Here is an 18647-nt window from a genome sequence, read left to right as displayed (position 1 = left end):
GTAATAAGCAAAGATCTATCATCAGACTGAGGAAGCAAACCTAGTTTAGCAGTCGTACGAAATTACTGTACTCTGCACCATTTTAAACATTGAAATTTTAACTTATTGATCAACATAAAAGCGCTAGAATTTATTAATATTAGATAGAGCTTATTACAATGATATTTGAACGATAAATCAAACGCACATTCCATTTAATCACCAGGCTATAGCTCCAAATACTGAACAATAGGAACCTTTAAGGAAATATTTACAACTTAAATAACAGGATAATTACTTTCCGGTACGGTACAAATGCTCTAATTTGATCATGTGGTTTGCATATATACAAAGGATCCAGCAGGAAAAAACGTGCTAATTTTTTCAGGCTAGCAGAATGAGTACTGGCTACGGCACCCAAAAAAAAAAAAAAAAAAAAACATTTTGATGGCAACGTAATATTAACTTTGATTGCCTACAACCTGCAATCCATACTAATCATCAAAGGAACATAGGGTAATCAGGGTTACAGTTTGATATCCTTATTGTCAATTTGGACAGCTAATGTTACTATTTACAATGTTACAAGTAGCCCGATCTTGTTTCTTGTACACTTCTTCCACCAACTCCCGCCAGTCTGCTTGAGCCAAGCTTTGGAGGAGCCTGGGCATGCATTTCTGCAAGTTCCCTCACTCTTAACAAAATTGGGGCCGGAATGGGAACCGAAGCATGTTTCCGAGAATTTATCTAGATAGTCAATGGCAAATAAAAAATAAATAAAAAATGTAATATGAAAATTTAAACGACTGTTAAAGCTGCCTCCAAAAAGATAAATAAAAGCGAGAAACTCATATGATACCCAGAGTTTCGATTTTCAAAATCATATTCCTCTATAAGGTCGTTCGCAAAACAAATTTACGAAAAATCAAGGAATAGGCCACTAGGTTGAAATTGCAGCAACGGCAGAAAATACCCATTCACTTAATACTATTTTTCCTTTTATTTTTATTTTATTTTTTTATCAAGTGGTATGTGGCCATGCATAAACTAAAATTTGAGCATAATAGATATATGGTTGATGTATGTGTAAAACAATGAAAAACAGAAATGCAGAGCAGAAATATTATCATAGAAAATGCATTAAGTACTGAGGAAAAAGTTTCAAACAGAACAGGCATTGCACAGAAGAAGAATGGCAGCCAATACTCACTCCATCATCAGGAGGGGTCTGTGCCAAGCTAGCTTTTAGAAGGTTCCTCCACTTGTCCTACAGAATAAAGCCTCTTCTCAGTCTAAGAGAGCTATATACCATATCTCAGCATAATCAATAAGATATTAAAGCAATACCAATTGTGATGGCAATACATGCCTTGAGATCAACAGAAGTGCGGTAGGAATAGGATGCGAATGCAAGCCTTTTGATTTCGGACCACCTCCCAGCACCACACTTAGATACACCCTCAACTAGTTTCATAACTTCAACGAGAGTCCATGCTCTATGATGTTTCCTTCTCATACCACCTTTTGCTGTGGGAACAGTCGCCAAGTTATCATCTGAAGCCTCTTCAGATGAATCTGACTGTTTCAAACCCAGATTCTTCCCCAGATGAATCGTGTCAATTACTGAACACTGGTGATCTTTCTCATCTTCGGGAGTTAACTACGAAGACATGAAACATTAACACGACAATTAGGATGCACACAATCATAAACAACATGATATGGCAATATATCACTCGCTACATGGAAAACCAAGAAACCAGAAAAGCACTCATAAACGGAAATAGTAATCAATTGAATTGAATCCCTGGTAAAAGCTGGGAGAACACACATCCTCACAAAACATCCATATGAGAAAACTATTCCGCAATGCTGTAGGCCTTGTGATACTTTTGAATTGTGAATTATTCCATTTTCTTTACAAATCCTTCTATCTGCAGCATCACATCTTAAATTCTTCAACAAAGATAAAAATTGATAATTTTTGGCACGGAAAGAATTCTTTGAATAAATGTGCACAAAACCTTTCAGTTGCCTTCTCTTCATACGATTACCCTAAAATACACTACCTTCAGCATGGACACTGTTTTAATGTCCTCAGAAGCCCTTCTAAAACCTTTGTCTCAGGCCTCTTGACTTGTCCATGCTATGCATCACAGAATTGGTTTGTATAGCCACAAAGCCAATAGACAAGCAGAATATCCACTCATATTAAACCTTTAGAAATACAAAACACAACAGACAATGGCACTAGGTTAAAGCTACAAGACTTCCAAAGTAAAATTTGATTTTGGCACTCCCATTTACTCATAGTCAGGAGGTTAAATATGATATAGTCAAACTAATTTTCAGGGATATTAGAAATGAGCCGGGGGTAAGGTGTATAACCTGCTACAGAGCCATTACAAATACTACAAAATGAAATGAAAACCGTATTTATTCCAGCCCAATATCACAATTCCCAGTGGCAAGAGATAATTCTCAAATAAAATGAACAAATTATTACATCATATATGCAAAATAGGTCTTACTAGTGGCTGAAACTGTTCAGATGCAGATCTGGGTTTCAAGACTTGATCCAAACATTCACTATCTGGCTGAGAACCATGCACCATAAGGGTCTTTTTCACCACTTTAGCTGCCATGCCCATTCCCATACCACTCGGATGGAACTGTATATAGAAATTCAAAAAACAAAAAAACAAAAAGTTTATCCAAAAGTGATAGAAGTTCGTCAAAGCAGCAGTAACAAGAGCTTCAGATGAGCTTAAAGGCCTCTAATTTCTATTCAACTCAAATATGCCAACAGAAATCCAAGCAATTTCAAAATCAGCACACATGCCTAAATTTCCTGAGGCAAGTAATTGATTGCAAGGCAAATTCCAAACTGTTCAATTCTTTTTGTGTGCATCAATTATTCTTTTCCAAAATAATCTTGAATTCTAAGCTTGAGATGTAAAAAACAATACTCAGATTTTAAATTTAGAAAAATGTATTTAAGAAAGAGAGAGAGAGAGAGAGAGAGAGAGAGAGAGTCATATTATCAGGAAAATAAAAGTTTTACATACCATAAGAGCCATGATATTTTTCCTAGGACGGCTTCTTCGCACCCGAGAAACATATGGAACCTGAACTCCAGACCCACCAAGAGAGTCTAACCTGGTTACCACAGGTCTCTCATTTGAAGACACCTTTCTAATAGGCTTGACCCAAGATTTTGGAGATGTTTGTTCAGATCCAATATTCTTAGCCGAACTAGACACTTTTGGACTACAATCTCTAGATTCAACTTCAGAAAGCTCCTCAATATATCTCCTAGTGGGCTTCCTGACTCTTTTGGCAGCTCTTTGTTCAGTTTGAAGATCGTCACTACCACCATCAAATTCCACTCTATTATTTCTGACACTCTTGCCAGAAACAATTTGATGATCTTCTATCTGACTACAGTGGCTAGTTGGTGAATTCTTACAGCTGATATCCATTGCTTCAACCATTGATGGCCCAGTCAATGTACCATCAGCATTCTTACAGCTTTCTTCCATTCCCTTAACCAATTTATTTTCTTTAATTGTAAATGTTGTGGTCGCAACATCACAGGAATTAGTCAATCCCATTGCAATCCTTCTCTTAAGCCATAATTTGTCTTTGACAGTAGTTTCTCGCCCAAAAGTTGCTTTAAATAATTCATGAAGTTCTCGAATTGATAAGTTGTCCAAGCAAATTTCTCCCTTTAACTTTGAAAAATCGGGCTTTGAACTAGCACACGCACCAGAAGCTGGTGATCTACTTTCCCCTGGTTCATCTGCAGGTTTTGAGCACTCCCCAATGCTTCTAGGTTCATTATTATGGTTTCCATTTAAAATCAATGCTGAAGAAGGAACAATTTCCTGCAAGGGAATTTCAGATTGGAGCTTCACATCAATAAAGAGCAATTTATCATGTGGATCAGAACACTGCCTGTCTACATTCATAAAAGCAGAAGAATCATCAGGAGATCCACATGCTAAGCGGAGCCTCTCTTCCTGTTTGACCTTTTGCAACATCTCCTCGATGTACTACAAGAGATTTTTAGTCGAGATGGATCCAAGACAATCAATAAGCAGACAAGCTTATATTTATGATATAATTTCAGACATACAAGCAAAGAATTTTTGTTTCTTCAAAAAAAGATCACACACAAGTTATAAGGAAAGGGAAACCAAATGAACCATTTGGAGAAGAAATCCAAAGTAGTAGTTAAAACACAAAACAGATTCAACAAAGATTTCCTTCTCTAGAAGTTTATAAAGATGCAGCAGGTACATATTATACATGCCGCATAAGGGGCAGGAATTTCCAGCCTTACAAAATTTTTGCAGATAAACAACTACATTAAATCAACCATGAAGTAAGAACTATGCTTCAAAACATTTCGAAACTAACAAACTGTTCTTCATAACACTAAACCGTACAGGCAACACCCACCAATATGCTACTATGCATAAGAACCATTTGCTACAGATATTTTCCAACAAGACATTCATTTGATATACTCATTATCCTATGAAACGACGTGGTACACAAGAATAATAATCCGTTGGCTACCATTCAATTTATTATGAACCATTAATAGGAACCAATCTAAACAAGTAATGGGGAAAAAATCCATACCTCTAGTCGTGAAGTTAATTGTTCAGCATCAACTTTTTTATTCTCAGAATCTGGCAAACCTGGAATATAGTGCTCATTTAGACATGTACAATACTATTGCACCGATACCATAAGATGGAAATCAAAATGTGCTCGAATGACTAGATGACTAAGCATACTGGATGGTTAGAAGATCTTTGAGCCATCCATTTATTACATTTACTTAAGACTTCACTACAAATGAAAATTAAAAATAACAGAGAGAAAGACTTAGTAACGCTTATGGAAGCAAATAAGATCTGAAACATGCAAAAGAAGAACTCAATTAGGGAAAGAAAGAATGTAAACAAAACAGAACAAGAGAAAGGGATTGATTAAAGCTAGAATATCCCTTTAGTCATTTGATAGGGAGATCTTGAACTGCTCACCCTTATAGGCACCGTATAAGCAAATTTTAATACTATTGACTCTAAAGTGGTAATTAAAAAGCAAAATCTCAATATTAATAAATCTGAACTGAATAACTAATAAGATTGTAACATTAAAAACCTTCTGAACTTTCTAACTGAAGCTTCAGACAGGAAGGCCCTCCACTTGATATGCACTCTTCAGTCTTTCCAGTGTCTGTAGTGACATTTACTTCAGTCTTGTCATCTATAAGAAAATCTTCAACCTCCATCACTTCATCATCAGTTGCAGGCACTAATCTCCCATCACCTTCAACCTGGAAATCAAAAAAATAACAAATTATAAATAGATATATACTCAATGGAATTTTTGCTACAACATTTATAATATTTTACGGTGCCCATACTGTAAAATATTAGCAAAAAACCATTTCATCCATTGCACCATGTTTGCTTGACAGTCTCATAGAAAGAAATACCCTACAAGACCATCATGCTCAACAACATCTCAAAGCTAAACAAGACGGCAGTAAGTTCTTTGAAATTATTCGACAGTATAATGACTCCAATTATATATGTAAAACTTATTCCTCGCTACACTGTCATAATTAAATCAATGCAAGACAAGATGGCATTTCTACATCATGAACAGTCCCAAGGCAACATTTTGATGCCTCCTCAGAAACAGTATCGAAAAAGCATTAAAAACATCTTTAAGATATGTAAATACATATGTATACAAATCAAATTGTACCCGGACAAGCTTGTATACAACCGGGTCAGCAACCTCCTTCAGTGAAGACAAAGAAGTGCTACCTTTCTCAACCCCACTGTCCTCATACTTCTCTTCATCATTCCCCTCAACTACAACCACTGTTTCCATGGAAAATCCAGCACATGCAACTCAAATACAAAAACTGAAAACAAAGATACATAAAGAAAACAAAAAAATAAATAAACAGAGTTAATTTTTTATCTTTCTGATGATCAAAACCTTAACCAACACAGGTTACTCAAGCGTACATAATAAATAAACAAAGTTAAAAAAATTTATTTTGTTAAAGCTAAAACCTTATTGAATACATGCAATTCAATACACACTAAAATCCCTGAAAAAACTTATGAAATGACATAAAAATGTATATTCAAAATTCAAGCAGACATACTCAATAAATAAACAAAGTTAAAAGTGTTATCTTGTTAAAGCTAAAATCTTATTGAATACATGCAATTAACGCATACACACTAAAATCCCTGAAAAAACATATGAAATGACATAAAATACAAATTCAAAATTGACATTCCATACTACCAATCCAAACCAGAGAAATACGGCTCAATTTCTATTTTATACAATTCAAATATTAAAAATTAACAAAAAAACTAATTAAGAGTGAAGAAAACAGTGTTTACTGGACCAAATTTGCTCTGAATGCTTTCAAAAAGTTTCAAACACAACGACCTTTATAATAACTGAAAGTTGCTTACAACATTAGCATTTAATTAAGAATAAAAAATAAAATAAAATAAACAAACCTAAATTCCCAAATTCACATGCACAAGCAGAAAATTGACACAGAGAATTATGGTGAAATTGCGCAACAATTGTAAGCGAAATTAAGCGAGTTGGGGACTCACCATAGGACTGGTGCGTGTTGCAGAGTGGACTCAGTCCGTGTGACCAGGAAAGCGACCCAGCTTAAGACAAAACTAGAAAGGCCGGAAACTGAGTAGGGGATACCGAGTCGTCGGAGGAGAAGAAGAAGAAAGCTTGAGTTGTACGAAAGGGGGGAATTAATGACAACAATCGGATCAGGGTATTGTGCGAGTGACTGTGTGAATGTGTGAGTTTTGGCTCGCTTTTTTAGTACGCTGCGATTTCCTCTATCATACAGTTTCGGACTCGAAGTTTATTATAAACTGAAGTTGAGAAATGAGCCGTGGAGTCCGAATACCATTTTGGGCTTGGTGTGTTCTTGGGCCTTCTCAAATGCCCATTGGACGCTTGTTGAATTAAAAATGAATTAAAACTTATCATTTGAATTGACATACTCTGGTCTATTGAAACGTTTTGATTTTAAGCAAACATCTGAATCAAATATTCACTGCTCTGGCAATTGTCGATTTTGAGCTATCCGAATCAAGTATTGTCTTGAACAAGACATTCAGGAATTAAATTTTTTTTTTCCTTTTTGGGTTAAATAAAATGGTTGAGCAATCAAATGTCGTTTCGAATGCAAAAATGTACCAATAAAAAACAAGCTGAGATCCACTTCATAATCGTGCACCATCCCCAAACTATATTGTATGTAATAAAAAAAAATTTCTCTTACCATCTCTATTTATCAATGAAACAACTGCTTGGCACCAGGTTTTGGTTCAGAAACAAGGATACAACAGTTCATGACAGATTCAAAATATCATAAACCATAAGGATAGTAATATATCATAAACAGACTCCAAAACAATACTTCCTAATTTTAACCAAATACTAGATCCATTTTCTAAAGAAAAAGAGGAACTCAAAGTAAAAGGAAAACAAAGAAATTTTAAGCAACAGCAACTGGTATATCTGTCGCCGCAAAAGACGGCCTTATGCTGTATTCATCTTCCTCCTTGGGTGGATGGATGGTAACCAGATCAGGTAGAGGCGTTGTGGGACCTTGCTTACCCTTGGGATCCCAATCGAGCATGATCTTTACCTTGATACCAAGAACACCCTGCAAAAAATTGTTAATTAAAAGAATTATCAGTTGAAAAGAAACTAAAAGACAAGAGAAGCCTGGTGCAATTTTCACTGTCATTATCCAATCTTTAACTAGTATAAGAGGAAGCTAACCTGTCTAAGGAGCACGTGCCTCACAGCAGAGTCAATATATTCTTTCACGGGCTGTCCAGATGATATCATGTATCCATCCTTAAACTTCATAGATTTTGCACGCTGAGCCCTGAGCTTACCACTGACAATAACCTGCAAGTTGAAAAAATAAATATACAAATTCTAAACGCAACAGGATATCAGCTACGTGATAGATAACTCCATGAACACACCTCGCATCCTTTTGCTCCACTCTCCATGACAAATCTGAGGACACCATAGCAAGCCCTGGAGAAGAAAGGTGATAAAGACTATTAATTCTAAGTAAAAGACCTCAATTGCCAGGTAACTAGCATAACTGTTATACAAAAACAGAGATTCTCTAAAACAGGAAACACATATGTGGACTCTCATAGACGGATATGTGTGGTAATAAAAGCAGACGATACAGAATATTCATATATATATATATATATATTTTTTTTTTTTTGGGTCCAGACTTTCATTTGAAGTTATCACACCAAAAGGAACACAACTAGGATTGAACACCAGCTAAATATATTTCTATTGAACTGTTTAAACATTTTACGTTGCATAGAGTTACGCTGATCATCAAAGTAATCTGTCCTCTAGGTATTAGATGATGACAGCGACATCATAAAATGTAGAAGTTCCCGAACTCCAAGAACCAATTATAAAAACAGTTCAAAGAGACTAACAAAACTCCTAATATTAATATAAGCATTCTCAAGGATCCTGTTGACCAATAAATGTTGGGCAAAGGATGTGTGTAATGAATGCTAATACAAGATATATACTGTACCCGAGTATTCTAAAAGATATGCCTTTTAACAAATATTCTAAAAGAATACATCTGACATAACACAACCAGTTTCAGTCAAATTCTATCTCAAGTAATTTTTCAAGTAAATTATATTTTACAACAGGAGGGCATCTAGACTTCTATAAAGCAACAGAAACCTAAAAAAGTATATGGTAATTTAAGAACTTGGAGAATATCATGTACCCAATAAAAGCTTAACAAATTAACTTCACAACCAACAAATTCAACACCAACCAACACTGCAATTACTTTAATTAACAAGACCACTATGTTCCACATTTAAGGACCCATAATGATATTTTTGCCCACAAATTGACACAAATGTATCTGGTAAGAAATCCAGGATTACCTTCGGACTGCAAGCCCTCCTAGAAGCTTGTAGCGCAATGACTCAGCCTGAGCAATAGCACAGAGTCCTCGGTTGTTGACTTTCTCAGCATATAGCTCAACACTGTTCTCAGGAAACTTAAAACGTTTCTGAACAACAGATGTAAGTTCCCTAATTCTTCTTCCCTTCTCACCTAGACCATTAAATAAACGAAAATGAGAAAATGCAAAATGAAAGCTAAATTTCATCTTAACAAGTTAAACCAAAAACAAATAGCTTTACTCTTTCCCAATTTATCCTAGTGAAAAAAAATTTTACGTTTATTAACAGTAGACAAGGAAATTTACACAATCATATATTTAAATAACCAAACAATAGGACAACGATACGTTGGTGCTGTTCTTTATATAAAATTCAAAATGGGTTTTATCAATCTAAAAAGTTTTGTAACAATTAATTTTATGTAAAAAAAGGTTCACTGGTATTAAATTGTAATTAATAACATTCAATATCCAGATTGACCAATGCTATAGCAATCAAATCATCATCTGACAAGTACTTTGGTATAAAATATTTTCCATTTGTATGTGTCATTTACAACTAAACAAAGACATAATAATCAGTTATATTTGTGTATATGTTTCAAATGTAAACGTGTAAAACTAAATCCAAACTTGCTTGTTTCATGCTTTTCTTTGGTTTTAAAAAAACAAAATTGTTCAACTAACGAATAATATGTCTTTAAATTAAAACAAAATTTTTAAATACATAACCTCCCATTTTATTTATGGCTCCAGATATTAAAATCTCAAACAATTCCAGCATTTTTTTTTGGCCGCGGGGTGGGGGGGCAGAAATTTAGAATTTTGCATTCTGATAAAGCAAAATGCACATGAACACTTCGTATTTCTCTATATACTTCCAATTGAAATAAGATCAAAGCAAAACGAAGGATAATCTATTCGATTGAAAGAGGCGTTCTATAAAATTACCAAGAACATTCTGAGTCCTAGTGGCCCTGATGATGATCTCCGTTCGCATCGGCGTAACCCTAACTTCAACGCCAGAGTATCCATCTTCCGCCAGTTCTCTGGTCAAAACTTCGTTCAGCTCCGCGAAGAAAACTCCGTCAGCTACGAACTGCAAAAAAGAACCAAAATAAGGAAGGAAAAAAAAAGCCGGGGCCGTTTGGTTAGTCGGAAAGAAAAAGAAAACTTACCTTTCGCTTTTTGCTCATTTGAGTCGCCATAGTTGGATGTTAGTATTGGACTAGAGAAGCTCTGCTGCCCGAAGCCTTGTTGGTTGAAGAGAACCCTAGAAGAGTAATACTGGAGTTGATAAAGATAATCCGACGGTGAAAGCGCCTTACTTTGACGGTTAGGATCATAAGGTCGTTTGTGGATTTTGATCGAGAGTGAACGACATGTCGTATGGATATATTTGATAGAGCTAGTAACGACGGATCATTATAAGCACTTTTCAGTAACATGTAGTATCTCTGTTTGTGCAAAAATATTTGTCAACAAACATGAAAAACAGACGAAGCGAGTATTTTTATTTGTTATGCCTAAGAAAGGTGTATTTTCCTTTCTATATCACACAATTCATTGTTAAGTGATATTAGTCTACTTAATAAATTATTTATATTTATAATGGAAAAATTATAGGTTCAAGATATCAAAATCAAAAGAAAAAATTATTATCAATGTTAAAAAAATAATTTATTTTGTTAAAAAAAATCTAATCTAATTATTAAAGTGAAATAGTATTTTTTTGTTTTTTTTGCTAAATTGAAATAGTGTAGTTATTATTATTATTGTTGGCAAAAAACAAAGCATAATATAGTGGTTAATATAGATTATTTATAGATCACCATGTACATGTGGAATGTTAAAATTATATAGGAAATCTTTTTATTAGATTGAGAATCACATATATAGAAATTTTATGAATGTTAAAAATAACTTTGAACTTTATTACAAATTACAAATTGGTGGCGATATATATATATATATACACATATAATGAGGTTTGAAATGAATTGGAGCTAATTTATTTCGGAGTTTCTTTTCTTTTTTTCTTTTTTTTTTCACTTTAAAGGTTTTAAAATTCAATCAATATATAATCGCAGAGGCATTAAAATTTTAACATATGTATAAAATTATTTTTGTTTATCTTATATTCTATACCACAAAGTAAAGAAAACGGTTGGATGAGAGACAAACAGAAACGTACCGGATATCCATGGCGGGTGTGCTTCCTTCAATACTCTCTCCACAGACTTCGCTCACTCGTCCTTATCAAAAGCCATGCAGTTGCAGAGCCATGAACTTTAGTTCTTTCATCTTCAACGAAGAAAAGGAAAAGCGTGCTCTTGTTCGTTGCAGGGCAAAGAAGAAAATCAGCTTCACGGACCAAATTCTCGATTACATAGAAGGTATGTATTATATTATTAGATATTATATTATCAGATAATATTCTACAATCCGCATGTCTTCTTAATTAGCTCGTACCCATTAACTGGAGACCCATTATAACATGTTCTAAAGAATTGCCATTGTCGACTGTGCTTGCTAAGATCATTTAGAAGTTTGAAGCTTTTTTCTTGGCTACCTTCTCATACGTCGTTTTGCATATTGTATATGTTTAGGGGGTCCCAAGTTGAGGAAATGGTATGGAGCACCTGATCTCCTTCCTAAAGATGGGTCCATTGTTGAAGATGAGGATGAAGATCAAGGTAATCTAATTAACATAATTAATTCAAGGATTATTCATGTTTCATGTTTCATGTTGCCCCTTTGTATGTTTGAATGATTTATGACTTGTTGTTTTGAAATGCACAAGTAGATGAAGCCAGGGATGCAGTTTTAGTAAGCAATGGAGATAGTGATATTGGTCAGGTGTGTTTTGCCCTGATGATCTCCCTTTGATGTTGATAGTATCAATGAGCATATGTACTGTTTTCTTTATATATCTTTCTTTGCATTTTTCAAACCCTCTTTCCCCCAAGGCACGGTTGTCTTTGGCTGTGGATCGGGTTATAGCTAGTAAACTCTGAGCCTTGTGATATCTAGCCAATGTAGATGGTAATATTGTCATTGATTGTGAAAAGAGCGCGAGTTAAAGCGCTGGTGAAGGACAAACGGGCTGCACTCGAAGCATTTGGGACATATGTTGAGGTGGGTGAGAGTAAAATTTCACAAAATTAATTAATTAAATTCCCTCCATCTTGACAGTGTAACTTTTTGGTGATCTGATTTCCCTTTTTTTTCTGTGCTTCTTTCTTATATATGGATCATGGATTATTCATTACATGATTGTCTTTGCCTTGTTGCACATGCAGTCATTGACAGGAGATTCTAGGGACAAACCCTTCTTGAGAAAAGCTCTAAGAGGAGTCCGGACAATAATTTGCCCAAATGTATGCATTTCTCGATCCATATGTCTCAATCTCTCATCTTCACTTGAAAATTAACTAACTGCCATATTAAGTGCTAGCAGTTATCTCTTGTGAGGTTACGTGCTCTGCTAACTGTATTTGAGCCATCTAATTGTAACTTGATTTCAATCTTACTCGTCTTATAATCCTTATGTTTCATATTACTACTGCCGTTTATCTGTTTTTTGCTGGTAAGTATGGTCATGCATGCTACTCAAGTGTTCCTTATGACTCTTTTCAGGAAGGTTTTTTATCTAATGTTGGAAGCTTGAAAGGGGTACAACACGTAGTTCTTTTATCTCAGGTACATCTTTATCTGTGTGCATGTTTGTTTGGTAGAGGCGATGGAGCTTTGCCTGTTCAAACAGACAAATATTCATTATTGCGGTTTAATTAGCTTGCAGTTGTCTGTTTATAAAGGTGCCGGTGGAATTCAAGCCTTCATGAAAAGCAATTCAAGAAAATTGGCTGAGCAAGATGAATCAGTACTGGTAGCATCAGGAATCCCATACACCATCATCAGGGCTGGCTTGTTAAAAGATTCTCCAGGTGGAACGCTAGGCTTTAGCTTTGAAAAGGTACTTTTCGATGTTAGTTGTTCTGGTTTTCGAGACAGGACTGATAAGAGCAAAGCTTATATACCCAAAATTTCAACATGGCTTGGAAACTATTGTTGCTGTTATGCAATTTCTTTTAATAATCAAAATATATGAAAAATTAAAATTTTTTAATCGAGCACATACGGAAAACTGTCGTGGGATTTGGTAAGCACATGTAATGTGAATGAATGCTTTTCGATCAAACTCCTAAAACTTTGCTTGGTTCTTTCCATAACAGGGCAGTGCTGCAAAAGGAAGCCTTAGCAAGGAGGATGCTGCCTTTATTTGTGTGGAAGCTGTTGATACAGTTCCGCAAAGAGGATTCACATTTGAGGCAAGTAGAACACACACATATTCAGATTCCTAGAAAATCCCTCAACTATATCAACAATTCCACATAAGTAACTTCAACTTTTTGTCTTTTTCTTGTGCTGCAATATGAAAAACCTAAAAAGAAGAAGCCAAACAGAGAGAGCATGCATATATTCATATTAGTCACTTTCACTGAACTATTTAGGTATCATATATGCAAGAGCATATTACTTGAAGTGAGGCCAATATTTCCAAGACACCTCCGTTGCAGTCTTTTTCAATGAAATTCTTGGTCATTTGCCAAATGCAGTCAACTTGCTATTTTAAAAATTTTGCTTTCCACTATAGTAAGAGAGCATATTTGATTCTTAAGAAAGCAACAAAGTAGAAAGAGCCATTGCATTGGAAATAATTCATGACCAACCGCAAAGTAGGTACTACATAATTAAATATTTGAATAATATAAAGCAGTACATAAATACAAAAGGGATCTGTTTCAAAGATGAAATTTCATATAATGAGACAAACTCATCCATGAAACTACCCCTTAGGCCTTCATCAATTCATTTTTATCCATTTTAACTTTTTTCTCTGAGAAAGAGTTTTCAATTTTGGTGGTCTTACTGTGACAATAGGTGGTAAATGGAGGAGAGAAAATTTCAGATTGGAAAGAATGCTTGGCCAGATTGATGGATAAAGTAGAAGGGGAACCCTGATCATCCCAATTTGCTCATTTTGACTTTTCTTTTCATTAGTTGGTGATTTATGGATTGTAATGTTTTTGCATCAGAAAGAAGAGCATATGGATTTGTTGTTAATTTCTTTCCTGCATGACCTGCACCATGATAGATGCATATATATATATATATATATATATGTGTGTGTGTGTGTGTGTGCTTATTTATAAGCAGGTTTGCGTGTTTATGCATGACTTCGGAGCAACATGCATGGGTCAAAATGAGTCTGTACAAGTGACTTTTCTAGCTATGTGCAAGCCCAACTGGAAAACACTTCACCGGCTTCTATTATTCAATAATATCTCAAAAAAAAAAAAAAAAAAAAAAAAAACCTAGAAGACAACATTAAAGTACGGACGCAATCTCAACAATTTTTTATTGTCTGATTAATTTACCACTTCAAGTGGAGTGCATGCCTTTCATTTTTAATTTATTAAAACCAAAATCTTATTCCCCATCGTTGTCAAAGTCCATTAGATTCCCGAAAGATATTATATATATGTACATATATGTATTTTCTAAGTCGTCAATAATCCAAATATCAAAGTGTCTTCTGACATTTTCCTTTTCCTTATCTCTTGGCCAAAAAGTGTTCCTTTTGTATTTGTCATAATGCGTTCTTTGTTAGGAGATGAATCATTCTTGGCCAATGACGAGTTCTTTGAGCATGAAATTTCAATAGGAGACATCAATACGACTTAGAACTAGTCGGTTTGAACGATCATAAAATTTGTAATATTATATTGAAGCTACGGGCAGGTCCAGCGCAATTACAATCATGGTGAGAGAAATACGAAGGGGCTCTCGTTTTGACTGGGTTTTCAAAAACTGATTATGTACTAAAAAATTGAATTTAACAATTATTTTGATTTTGGTGGCCTTGCTTTTATTAACAATTTCTCAAAATCTTAACTTATTCTAATATTTATAAATAACAAGTGAAACTAATAAAGTAGTCTAAAACAACTATGGCAGTAGGTACAAGCTATTTTCAGCAACCATCCACATGGGTTTTCCAGCTAATGTAGTGCTCAGTAAATGCATGCAAGCATTAATAAATCAAAAGCTATTTACCAAAAAAAATTAATAAATCAAAAGCTAATGGGTCCACGCAAAAAATAAAAAAATAAAAAAAATCCTCCAATCAAATAGATAGGAAGTGGTCCAAGAGCAGATACAATATTGAAACTTTAGAAGAAGGAAGAGAATCAATCAGAAAGAAGTAATAGCATAAGCAAAGATACGCAAAGTTGAGGCAGTTCCACATCTAAATGAAAAAAATCACTGGGGGGTCCATGTACTGTAATCTTGATTATCTTTCTGTCTCCTGAAGCAAACTGTGCTTTCTTTTTACAACTATCCCAACAAAAAAAAACATTGGTCAAAAAGGATACTCATTTACTGCAGGAGATTCAAATTTCTGTTGTATTTTTGTTTCAGAACCACATATTTATTATTGTAATCTAATTGTAAGCTGCTTTCTTCAATTGTCCAAAGCATCTAAATCCCCAAAAGCTCAATAATGCTCAAGGTCATTGAAAAAAAGAAAAAAAGAAAAAAAAAGTGAATGTTCTTACTTCCACACTCAGAAACAAAGTTGAAAAAAGAATCATAAACAGAGCTCACAAAGAAACTCACCATTTGAGGTTAAAAAAAAAGAAAAAAAAGAAAAATAGTATATACCAATCCTCCACGGTACTTCTTGAGAAGGTACAGACACAATGAGAATTCTCTTTTGACAAACATGGGAAAAGAATAAAGTGGGGTTGTTGAAAGCTCCTATCAAAAACAAGATTGGATACCGGATAATGATTGTGAAACAAAAACTAAACGACAACAACCAAAAATCAAAATATCAGCCTTTTATTACATTCTTAAAGATGAAGGAAGAGGTTAAATGCTGCAAATTTCAAAGTGGATGGCATTTTGTTTTTAACCAATAATTGGACATCACACAAAGTACTATTATGAAATAATTTTACGGTCACTCATCAAAACATCATAGCGAATGAAGAAATAAAAGCACATGTAACCCTTTATTCTATTTAGATTTTTGGACAAATTACTATTTTAAGCAATTAAAACCTAAAATCTGAATAGATTAAAGAAATTTATGGAACCCAAAATTGAAACTCTTAAGATAACAAGGGATAGATACCCCAAATTAACAAAGGGTATAGCTCAGTTCACAATTATGTTGTAGATCCAGCATGGAATATCTACAGCCAAAGTGGTAAATTTTGCAATGATATTTCAATTAAAGTTTGTAAAGATCAATGTGAATCCCAGGAACCTCATACATAATCAATGGATACAAAAGAGTTTTATACACTGTCATTGAATTTTGCCTTCGGATGTTAGAATATTCTTCTTATTTAATAACGGAAGAGTACAGAATCAATAAAAGATCAAATTAGAACAACTACCCGGATCTAACTCTCTTCTGACTAGTTTTTCCATCCGATTTCAAAGTGCCACCTGATTCGCCTTCTGATGAAGCTTCCATTGACTTGGTGAAGGAACTTGAAAGATCAGCATAGAGATCTACCACCCTTCTGATATTGTTGTTAAGCTCTCTGATTAATCCCACATTCCGGCTCAAGTTATCTGGGATCTTCGACTCGTGATTCTGGTTAATCTCGTTAATTAGCAACCTGTTCTGATCCAAAATGTCCTGAACTTGTACAAAATTAGTCTGGAATGTCTGTAAAACTTTGCCATCCACTTGCGATCCATTACCTAAGCCTGTAAATATACCACCTTCCATTTCCATTCAACTTCAATCAAGACCAGGAATTTTCCTGCATTAGCAAACAGCAGAATCAGGAAATGGAAATGAACAAAGAACAAGCTATACTCAAACTTGAATCCAGCGGACACCCATTTGTTTCTTGTGTCAGTCTCAGAGTATTTCTACAGTGAAAATCAAGATGCAACATGAATGGTTATAATTCAATTAGCAATAAATGTAGGCACAACAAAAGAAACTATATTATAAAGTTAAAAATTCTTAATTTTTTGCAATCTGGGACCGAGGTATGCATAAACCACAATTCCTTTATGCTCTCAATTCTTATGTTTCAGCAGAATAACAGGCTACTTTTTCTATTTTAATTTTCTTTCCTCTGTATTCTAAGCAACCAAACAAGATAATAAAGACTGTACATTAAAGAGAACCTACCAAGTAGAAAATAAATAAATAAGTAAATAAAATAAATAATTAAATTAAACCAGGAACAGGTGTTGTTTTATGACATGAAAGCAGACCCCTTTACCTTGAAAAGGAACCTTTCCTTTTTGTGTTCTCCAACATAAGTTATTATTTAATTTTTGAGTGGAAAAAGAATCTCAACAATGAGCATCCATCCCCTTCTAAAAATCCCATGCCAAAAGACTCAGAACAAATTAAAAAAAAAAAAAAAAAAAAAATTGCCTCTAAGAAGAAAAACAACAAAGTTTCATCAAACTTGCAAAATTAAACACCTCGCTTCCCCCAAAAGTTCTTTTCCAAAAATACCTTTTTTGCTGCACAAGACTCTTTATTGTGTGATTCAGACTTGAAGATAAGGAAGAAAAATATCAAGACCCAGATTTTCAAACACTAAATAAAATACAACAAAGTTGTTCTTGTTGTATATATATATATATATTTTCATAAGTAAGATAGAGACAGCATATATATCAAAATTTTCAAACATTGAAAAACAAGAAAAAAAAAAAAAAACAGAATCAACGAGTCCTCAGAGTTATAAATTAAAACCACAAATAAAAAATAAAAAAAAGACAGCATACCCATAAATCCAAGAAACCAAAGAAACGGCCTGAAAAAAAAAGTCAACAGAAGAATCGAATCCTGAAATTTCTTTCAGCATTTGGGTTTTGTCTTACCTTGAAAATATAGAGCATGTTGGGAAGACCCCGAAGCAATGATAAGAAGGTGGGAGAAAAAAAATGAAAAATATAATAAAATAAAGCAATTTTTATTTTTAGTTTCCTCAAGAAAACAAGAATGAATTTTCTCGAGAAAGTATTGGAAAGGAATCGAATCTACGTAGGGCGCTGGCGGGAGTGGAAGGCCCAGAAATCATGAAAGAAACATGGAGCAGAGGGATAAGAGTTTGTATGAGATTTGATTGACAGTCAGACCCTCTCTCTCTCTCTCTCTCTCTCTTTCTCTTTCTCTCTCTAACCTAGTTGTCCTCGTTTACTTCACCTGCGTCACTTTTGCTTTCATATGTTGTCTTATGGAGGAGAAAATATGTGATACTGTACACCACACCGTGGGGTTGGGTGTGGATGCCATTGCTATTTAATATTATTTTTTTGTAATTATTTATTTATTTTGGGGGTGAGGTTGGGACGCTGTTGAAGATTTTTGCCATAAATTCTTTATCATGAGGACGAAGCATTTATTGAGATAAGTTTGATATAGATATGTTTTTATATCTATTTATTACTATAATTATTAATAAAATAAAAGACAAGCGAATCGCCATGTTTTGGAAGGACGAGAAATATGTATATTTATACTGTGAATGTCAATTGTTCTCAAATT

The 18647-nt window shown here is 34.3% G+C and overlaps 4 protein-coding genes across 13 annotated transcripts; 1 reads left to right on the top strand and 3 right to left on the bottom strand.

Annotated features, from left to right (window-relative positions):
• Nucleotides 1–207: 207 nt before the first annotated feature.
• LOC107403503 (uncharacterized) lies at nt 208–6898 on the bottom strand. 6 transcript variants are annotated; one of them, XM_048463503.2, is made up of 9 exons: nt 6654–6897; nt 5832–5932; nt 5158–5332; nt 4630–4688; nt 3048–4034; nt 2511–2651; nt 1349–1639; nt 1190–1246; nt 208–726 (listed from the first exon to the last, which is right to left on the bottom strand). In XM_048463503.2, exons 2-9 carry the CDS (start codon nt 5868–5870, stop codon nt 562–564), a joined length of 1914 nt encoding a protein of 637 aa, XP_048319460.2. In that variant the 5' UTR covers nt 5871–5932; nt 6654–6897; the 3' UTR covers nt 208–561. The 6 variants fall into 6 exon arrangements, with proteins under 6 accessions (XP_048319460.2, XP_048319462.2, XP_015865884.2 ...); XM_048463505.2 differs by having other exon boundaries at nt 5832–5888; XM_016010398.4 differs by having other exon boundaries at nt 5770–5932; nt 6654–6896.
• A 420-nt stretch (nt 6899–7318) lies between these two features.
• On the bottom strand, nt 7319–10385 carry LOC107403537 (small ribosomal subunit protein uS3x). The gene is made up of 6 exons (XM_048463532.2): nt 10225–10385; nt 9998–10145; nt 9027–9198; nt 8067–8121; nt 7855–7986; nt 7319–7735 (listed from the first exon to the last, which is right to left on the bottom strand). Exons 1-6 carry the CDS (start codon nt 10252–10254, stop codon nt 7565–7567), a joined length of 708 nt encoding a protein of 235 aa, XP_048319489.1. The 5' UTR covers nt 10255–10385; the 3' UTR covers nt 7319–7564.
• A 786-nt stretch (nt 10386–11171) lies between these two features.
• On the top strand, nt 11172–14383 carry LOC107406386 (uncharacterized). 2 transcript variants are annotated; one of them, XM_048462488.2, is made up of 9 exons: nt 11172–11442; nt 11656–11742; nt 11850–11905; nt 12089–12184; nt 12349–12426; nt 12686–12748; nt 12849–13022; nt 13282–13377; nt 13991–14383. In XM_048462488.2, exons 1-9 carry the CDS (start codon nt 11250–11252, stop codon nt 14069–14071), a joined length of 924 nt encoding a protein of 307 aa, XP_048318445.1. In that variant the 5' UTR covers nt 11172–11249; the 3' UTR covers nt 14072–14383. The 2 variants fall into 2 exon arrangements, with proteins under 2 accessions (XP_048318445.1, XP_048318449.1); XM_048462492.2 differs by having other exon boundaries at nt 11175–11442; nt 11853–11905.
• Nucleotides 14384–15211: 828 nt separating this feature from the next.
• On the bottom strand, nt 15212–18480 carry LOC107406881 (protein ELF4-LIKE 4). 4 transcript variants are annotated; one of them, XM_048462506.2, is made up of 3 exons: nt 17981–18480; nt 16519–17005; nt 15212–15448 (listed from the first exon to the last, which is right to left on the bottom strand). In XM_048462506.2, the coding sequence occupies exons 2-3, from the start codon at nt 16863–16865 to the stop codon at nt 15301–15303; spliced, it is 495 nt and encodes a 164-aa protein (XP_048318463.1). In that variant the 5' UTR covers nt 16866–17005; nt 17981–18480; the 3' UTR covers nt 15212–15300. The 4 variants fall into 4 exon arrangements, with proteins under 4 accessions (XP_048318463.1, XP_048318459.1, XP_048318471.1 ...); XM_048462502.2 differs by having other exon boundaries at nt 16519–16893; nt 17981–18469; XM_048462514.2 differs by lacking the exon at nt 17981–18480 and adding an exon at nt 17368–17969 and having other exon boundaries at nt 16519–16893.
• Between the last annotated feature and the right edge of the window lie 167 nt (nt 18481–18647).

The sequence above is a fragment of the Ziziphus jujuba genome, chromosome 1 (assembly GCF_031755915.1).
Source record: "Ziziphus jujuba cultivar Dongzao chromosome 1, ASM3175591v1".
NCBI lineage: Eukaryota > Viridiplantae > Streptophyta > Magnoliopsida > Rosales > Rhamnaceae > Ziziphus > Ziziphus jujuba.
The sequence above is the reverse complement of the archived record's forward strand: the minus strand, read 5'-3'. Positions and strand labels throughout refer to the sequence as shown.

What these genes read in the sequence shown, in the direction of transcription:
- LOC107403503 (XM_016010398.4), bottom strand. Translation starts at nt 5,898, where the DNA reads ATGGAAACAGTGGTTGTAGTTGAGGGGAATGATGAAGAGAAGTATGAG. An exon ending in AAAATATCATGGCTCTTATG is followed by an intron (nt 2,652 to 3,047) that starts GTATGTAAAACT and finishes TTCTATATACAG; the next exon opens with TTCCATCCGAGTGGTATGGG. An exon ending in AGACCCCTCCTGATGATGGA is followed by an intron (nt 727 to 1,189) that starts GTGAGTATTGGC and finishes TTGACTATCTAG; the next exon opens with ATAAATTCTCGGAAACATGC.
- LOC107403537 (XM_048463532.2), bottom strand. Translation starts at nt 10,254, where the DNA reads ATGGCGACTCAAATGAGCAAAAAGCGAAAG. An exon ending in AAATGAGCAAAAAGCGAAAG is followed by an intron (nt 10,146 to 10,224) that starts GTAAGTTTTCTT and finishes TCTTTTTTGCAG; the next exon opens with TTCGTAGCTGACGGAGTTTT. An exon ending in GGCACGTGCTCCTTAGACAG is followed by an intron (nt 7,736 to 7,854) that starts GTTAGCTTCCTC and finishes AATTTTTTGCAG; the next exon opens with GGTGTTCTTGGTATCAAGGT.
- LOC107406386 (XM_048462488.2), top strand. Translation starts at nt 11,250, where the DNA reads ATGGCGGGTGTGCTTCCTTCAATACTCTCTCCACAGACTTCGCTCACT. An exon ending in GGACAATAATTTGCCCAAAT is followed by an intron (nt 12,427 to 12,685) that starts GTATGCATTTCT and finishes GACTCTTTTCAG; the next exon opens with GAAGGTTTTTTATCTAATGT. An exon ending in ACGTAGTTCTTTTATCTCAG is followed by an intron (nt 12,749 to 12,848) that starts GTACATCTTTAT and finishes ATTAGCTTGCAG; the next exon opens with TTGTCTGTTTATAAAGGTGC.
- LOC107406881 (XM_048462506.2), bottom strand. Translation starts at nt 16,865, where the DNA reads ATGGAAATGGAAGGTGGTATATTTACAGGCTTAGGTAATGGATCGCAA. An exon ending in CAGAAGAGAGTTAGATCCGG is followed by an intron (nt 15,449 to 16,518) that starts GTAGTTGTTCTA and finishes TTGTTGGGATAG; the next exon opens with TTGTAAAAAGAAAGCACAGT.